This window comes from Bison bison, unplaced genomic scaffold, assembly GCF_000754665.1.
Source record: "Bison bison bison isolate TAMUID 2011002044 unplaced genomic scaffold, Bison_UMD1.0 scf7180017864304, whole genome shotgun sequence".
NCBI classification, from domain to species: Eukaryota; Metazoa; Chordata; class Mammalia; order Artiodactyla; family Bovidae; genus Bison; species Bison bison.
Genome location: NW_011494876.1, coordinates 8,739,662 through 8,746,683, shown reverse-complemented (window position 1 = coordinate 8,746,683; position 7,022 = coordinate 8,739,662). Strand labels below are relative to the sequence as shown.

Here is a 7,022-nt window from a genome sequence, read left to right as displayed (position 1 = left end):
CCACAGTAGTAGATATAATGGTCATCTGAGTTAAATTCACCCATTCCAGTCCATTTTAGTTCACCGATTCCTAGAATGTCGACGTTCACTCTTGCCATCTCCTGTTTGACCACTTCCAATTTGCCTTGTTTCATGAACCTAACATTCCAGGTTCCTGTGCAGTATTGCTCTTTACAGCCTTGGACTTTTCTTCCATCACCAGTCACATCCACACCTGGGTGTTGCTTTTGCTTTGGCTCCATCTCTTCATTCTTTCTTGAGTTATTTCTCCACTGATCTCCAGTAGAATATTGGGCACTTACCGACCTGGGGAGTTCATCTTTCAGTGTCCTGTCTTTTTGCCTTTTCATATTGTTCAGGGGGTTCTCAAGACAAGAATACTGAAGTGGTTTACCATTCCTTTCGCTAGTGGACCATGTTTTATCAGACCTCTCCACCATGACCCGTCCATCTTGGGTGGCCCTGCCCGGCATGGCTCATAGTTTCATTTAATTAACAAGGCTGTGGTATATACACTCAGTAATATAAGTATTGGAACAAAACATTCTTGTCTGGTTGCTTTAAGTACTTGCCTTTTTCAGATTGAAAAGATAACTAACATTTCTATACATTCGTTTATCTAGTTGACATAAGAACCTTTCCAAAAACAGGATTGGCTAGACTGAACTGTCAGCTTTGTCAGACATGATCTTTAACCGCTTTCAATAGTGCACCACCCTTGTACTGCCCAGATAGTATTAGCCGTTGGTTCACCGTACAAATTTGTACATTGTTTCAGTTGCTGGGCTTCATTAGAATATGTTTGGGCAAAAGAAGTCCTTCGTAACTCTCTGCACCTTTAAAAACAAAAAACACATTTATTGTCAATTTAAATACATTGGTAAATTGTCAGTATTTCTGGGTCTTCTTGTTTTGTGCTCCTCTGTTGTAGGCTGTTTATAATAAATCTCTGGGGGAGTCAACAAGCTGGGATAAATTCATTCACTCCCTGTCTTCTGCCAAGAAAAGGAGGCAGTTAGGTGCTTTTTGCAAGTGGAGATGAACACTGCTCATCTTCTTCACTGAGTATTGAAAGAGATACCTGATTATTGAAGTAATGATACCTTTACTCCTGAGTATTAAAAACTATAAAATATTGAGTTGGCAAAAAAATTCATTTGGGTTTTTCTATATGATATTACAGAAAACCAGGATGAACTTTTTGGCCAACCCAGTATGAATGAGATACGTTTTTTGGAAATATTCATTGAGCATTTATTAAATACTGTATTTATACCAGATAATTCTGCTAATTACCAGATTTAAAAAGTGAGAAGCAATATTTATTGCTGCCCCCAAAGAGGATTGTGTAAATAGTAGATATTCACAATGCAGTGTATTTAGTTTTATAAGCAGAAATAGGAGGCTCTGGGGATTGCTAACTCAAATACTTTGGCCACCTGATGCGAAGAGCTGACTCATTTGAAAAGACCCTGATGCTGGGAAAGATTGAGGGCAGGAGGAGAAGGGGACGACAGAGGATGAGATGCTTGGATGGCGTCACCAACTCAATGGAAATGGGTTTGGGTGGACTCCGGGAGTTGGTGATGGACAGGAAGGCCTGGTGTGCTGTGGTTTACGGGGTCACAAAGAGTCGAACACAACTGAGTGACTGAACTGAACTGAACTGAAGTGGACTGAGTGAAGGAAATAAAAAGTCTGATCCTGGATGATAAATACCCTTTGGTTATGCAGGCAAAGGGATAAAGGACATCATAGACAGAGGACAGCTTGTATAAAAGTCATGGTGTTATGAAAAGTAAGAAATTTGGAGATGCAGGTAGCTTGGTTTTGTAAAGCTTACCTATGGTATCAATAGAAGGGACTTCCCTATAGCTCAGATGGTAAAGAATCTGCCTGCAATGCTGGAGGAAAAAAAGAAAGTGAAAATGAAGTCGTGCCCAACTCTTTGTGACCCCATGGATAGTAGCCTGTACCAAGTTCCTCCGTCCATGGGATTTTCAAGGCAAGAGTACTGGAGTGGGTTGCCATTTCCTTCTCCAGGGAATCTTCCCAACCCAGGGATCAAAGCCAGGTCTCTCACATTGTAGACAGATGCTTTACCGTCTGAGCCACCAGGGAAGTCCAACACTGAACAAAGAAAGTGAAGTCACTCAGTGCAATCCTAGAGACCTGGGTTCAATCCCTGGGTCAGGAAGATCCCCAGGAGAAGGAAATAGCAATCCACTCCAGTATTCTTGCCTGGAGAATTCCATGGACAGAGGAGGCTGGTGGGCTACAGTCCATGGGGTCACAAAGGGTCGGACACGAATAAGTGATTAACACATATGCACATGGTACCAATATTAAAACGAGAGGGTGGGCCTGAAATGAAGGTCAGTAGTTCACAGCGGTAATTGCTATATGTTAGGCAGAGAGTTTAGAAGGATGCTCCATACCATAGATGATTCTCGAATCTGTGCTAGCTAGCACTTTACATATAATAAATTAGTTATTAAAATTAGTATTGAATAAACCATGCTAAATTTCTGAAGCTTACTGTGTGTGCATTTCCAGATAATAGCATAGTCATATTACTTAGTGTTAATAATGCTATCTTCACAATTCATGAACCTGATCACTTAACAGGTTGCCCTCATAATGCGTTAGCTCTCTAAAGTCGGTTTTCCTGAGATGTAATTTACTTACAATACCAATTTTACACGTATAGTTCACTGAGTTTGACAAATATATACAATCACATGTCCACCACTCCTCTAATCAATTCAGTTGCATTCAGTCACACAGTCATGTCTGACTTTTTGCGACTCCATGGACTGCAGCACATCAGGCCTCCCTGTCCATCACCAACTCCCAGAGCTTGCTCAAACTCATATCCATAGAGTCGGTGATGCCATCCAACCATCTCATCCTCTGTCGTCCCCTTCTCCTGCCTTCAACCTTCCCAGCATTAGGGTCTTTTCTAAGAAGTCATTTCTTTGCATCAGTTGGTCAAATCTAATCATGATGTAGTGTATCTTCATCACCCTCCATTAGCTTTTGTTTGTTTTTTTAAAATATTTTAAAATATTTATTTGGCTGTGTGGGATCTTAGTTGCAGCGTGTGGGATCTAGTTACCTGACCAGGGATCAAATCCAAGCTGCCCTACATTAAGAACACAGAGTCTAAGCCACTGGACTACTAAGGAAGTCCCTCCCTCCATTAGCTTTTTTTTTTTAATCCTTCTATTTGCATTTAATTAGAGTTTATTAAACTAAATACAAAAACTCTTCGAACCCTGAAGAACATAGTATCTGAATAGAGAATTTTTTTTAAATCAACTTTTAAACTATGGAAATAATTTTTTCTGTAAAATAAAGAGATATTCTGTACAAGTACTGCTTTTAAGAGGTTTTATCTCTTGAAATCTTCAGAAGGAGGAAGGAAGAAGCAAAGCAACTGTCCACTGAGTGACTGATATAATGTTACATAAAGATGTTTGGAGGTGGAAGAAGAACCACCAAGAAAATAAAACCATAATTTTAAATACTGAGCTGGTAACTTCAGACTGGAGTTCTCACTAACAGCTCTGATACTAAATAGCAGAGAGTTGTAGAAGTCCAAGCTGTTATTATACAGATTTTTAGAGTTTTGTGAGATATGGATAGGAGTTATAGGTTGGGTACAGGAGATTTAGGGGTAAAGACTGGCTAAAATTTAAACTAGGGGAATAGTTGTACTTAGGTTTTTATACTGGCATATAGGGGAGAAGGTACAACCCCCCCACACTCATTTATATATTTCCATATACTCAGATGACTTTATTGATTATTGCTATAGCATTGGAGGTTAGGACACTTTCAAGACAATTGTATGTGATTCTGCCTTTTTTGTTGTGATTCAATATGGATACGAATGAGTTTCTCCAAGGGAATGAATATTGCTGTTAAACCAACAAAATTATTTTCTTTCCCAGAAGTTATTATATTTAAGAATAAAATATGTGTTTAATATGAGAGGTACAGAGATTTATGTTTAACCAATTATTTTATCCGTGTTATTTGTTTGTTTTAACCAGTTACCCATGGGTGTATTGTTTCCACAATAAAACTTTTTCTACCCGATGGTATGGAAGCCCGGCTCCGCTCAGAGTGAGTATAATTTAATGCTATGAAGTTTCTGTATTAATTACATTGGTTAATAATATTCCAGATGATATTATACAGTTAATACTTCAGAATTATTCTAATAATGTTAGAAAATTGATGTAGTGCTTTTGGAATATAATATACTTCAGTTTAATATAATTCAGTTTCACATTAGTTATAATTCTAGTAAATAATATATAAGAAAGCACAGTTATTTTGTTTCCAGAATTAACTTTGCAATGTATATTTTAATGAAAAATTATTTCTTTAGATTATTTGGAGTATGCCAGTTATTAATGAATGATAATTGTATTCCTTTTAATCTGCGTGTCATATGACTTCTTAAACTATGGTTGCCTGTGAAGTTAATGCCAGTATCATAATCTTACAGGACTTTGAGGATGTTGACACAGTAGTCTATATTGGTGGGAGTTTTTGGAGGGATTTTCCAATTCTGTAGTTTTTTTTTTTTTTTTTCCTTTTTTTAATTGAAGCAGTGGAAAGGTCACTTAGAGGAAGACAACTTGAGAGGGGAATTTTGCTCATAAAATACAGATGTTAAAAGATAAACATATATACATTTTGATCTTGTACTTTTCACGATTATTATTAAGTGTTAGAGGGACTTAAAATAGTCTTTAGACTTAAGGATTTTTTAATTTTGAGAGGGAAACCTTGAATATGCTACAGGCTTATTTCTATCCCCAACAAAGTATTTTCTGTCCTATAAAAGCAGAAATGAATATCTAAGGGTGGGAGGTTGAGAGCAACAGTGATGAGAAGGTACAGTAGAGTGCTGAGTAGGAGAGAGAGAAGGAGAAAGGAAACAAAGAGAAGTCCTCTTGTTACTGTGATGGTGCTTTCATTAGGATTCTAGTATATTATGCTTCAGTTAGAGACTACCATTTTTTTTGTTTTTAACCTTTTAGGATATCTGAAGAAAACAAATTTTAAAACATTTTAAATTTAAAACATTAATCTGCTTCCTATTCTAAATTATAGTTTAATTATTAAAATATAATTAACTTTGGGAACATTAATGTGACTTAGTTTTTAATATGACTTAGTCAAGAGTTAAGGTTTTAAAAATAAGAGTAACTGTTAATTGACTAATAATGAATGGCTTCTTAAAGACTTTGATGTTTGTATTTAACGAGATTTTTCTGTCATGGATTCAGAAGCTTTGAGCAGCTTCTTCAAGGGTCATCTCTGTTCTCAGGTTCCATCCAGTAGGGCATGTGAATTTTTTCAAAGTCTGTACTGGTAAATTGTGTTCCTGTCCCTCTTGTTTCCCCAGTGCTTTTCATCCTTGTTCCTGTTGCTTTCTGTTTGGTTTTTCTTATGTGGTTAAATGTTAGCATCATTTAAAATTTTACTGCCAGTTTCATTGTACATAATCTGGCTGACTTTCTGAAGAAGATGAATTTTTGAACAGACAATTCTCTAGAGTTGCAGGAAGGTCAGAATGGTCTTTAAAAATAAACAGTCTGGTTCAAAGCCCAACTCCACCTATGCTGTGACTTGATGAGGCCTCCCTTTTCTCATTTGAAAAAGGAAGTTAATAATGGTACCTATTGAACAGAAATTTTCTAAGGAGGATTAAGCAAGATTGTACACTTAAAGCATTTGGTGTAATACCTGGTTCAGAATGAGCACACGATGAATAGTGTTTCTGTTATTGTAATCTAGTATTTTTTTAGCAATCAAGATGCTTTTAAGTATGCCAGATTGTTTGGAGTTTAAGATACATTATGTAGATATCATATAATTTTTTTTTCAGGTTTTTCAGTGGGTATACTATTTTCAAAAAGCTGATTCTTTTTTCTTCTTTGATTGTATTATATTTTACAAATAGTTTTCCAATAATAAAAATGAGAGAAATTGCCTATAATACCACCACCTTGACACTAAATAATAGTTTTTCTTTTCTACAATTCCTTGTTGCATATCAACTCTTTGCATAATTCAAACAAAATACACCTAAGTCCACAATAGTTTTTGTCAAGTACAAAATATATCTTGTGGAATGTTTTGCTAGATTTTTAGACTTCTGTTGATTAAAGAGATTTTCATGAGAACAGAAAATATTCTTATTGGGTCACTAAGAAAACTGTATTAAAAAAAAAAAACTTCAATTAATACCATATGCATCTATTTAGATTTTATTAAGTTCATTTCCTTGTATGTGCATATCTACAGAGAAAAGGATACGTATCCAAAACAGCTATATCTGGGTGCTGGCATTGGGTTCAGTTCAGTTCAGTCACTCAGTCATGTCTGACTCCTTGCGACCCCATGAATTGCAGCACGCCAGGCCTCCCTGTCCATCATCAACTCCTGGAGTCTACCCAAACTCATGTCAATTCAGTCGGTGAGGAGAAGGTGAAGGAGAAGGCAACGGCACCCCACTCCAGCACTCTTGCCTGAAATATCCCATGGACAGAGGAGCCTGGTAGGCTTCAGTCCATGAGGTTGCTGAGTCAGACATGACTGAGCGACTTCATTGTCACTTTTCACTTTCATGCACTGGAGAAGGAAATGGCAACCCACTCCAGTGTTCTTGCCTGGAGAATCCCAGGGACAGGGGAGCCTGGTGGGCTGCCGTCTATGGGGTCGCACAGGGTCAGACATGACTGAAGCGACTTAGCAGCAACCATCCAACCATCTCATCCTCTGTCATCCCCTTCTCCTCCTGCCCTTAATCTTTCCCAACATCAGGGTCTTTTCCAATGAGCCAGCTCTTTACATCAGGTGGCCAAAGTATTAGAGTTTCAGCTTCAACATCAGTCGTTCCATACAACACTCAGGACTGATCTCCTTTAGGATGGACTGGTTGGATCTCCTTGCAGTCCAAGGAACTCTCAAGAGTCTTCTCCAACACCACAGTTCAAAAG

At 37.5% G+C, this 7,022-nt stretch overlaps 1 protein-coding gene across 17 annotated transcripts in view; it reads left to right on the top strand.

Annotated features, from left to right (window-relative positions):
- SLMAP (sarcolemma associated protein) overlaps window positions 1-7,022 on the top strand; it is a 150,417-nt gene that overhangs the window by 80,466 nt on the left and 62,929 nt on the right. For all 17 annotated transcript variants that reach the window (XM_010851629.1, XM_010851631.1, XM_010851623.1 and 14 more), the window contains exon 3: window positions 4,059-4,131. In XM_010851629.1, coding sequence (XP_010849931.1) covers window positions 4,059-4,131 — 73 coding nt within the window. The remainder of the gene's footprint in view (window positions 1-4,058; window positions 4,132-7,022) is intronic.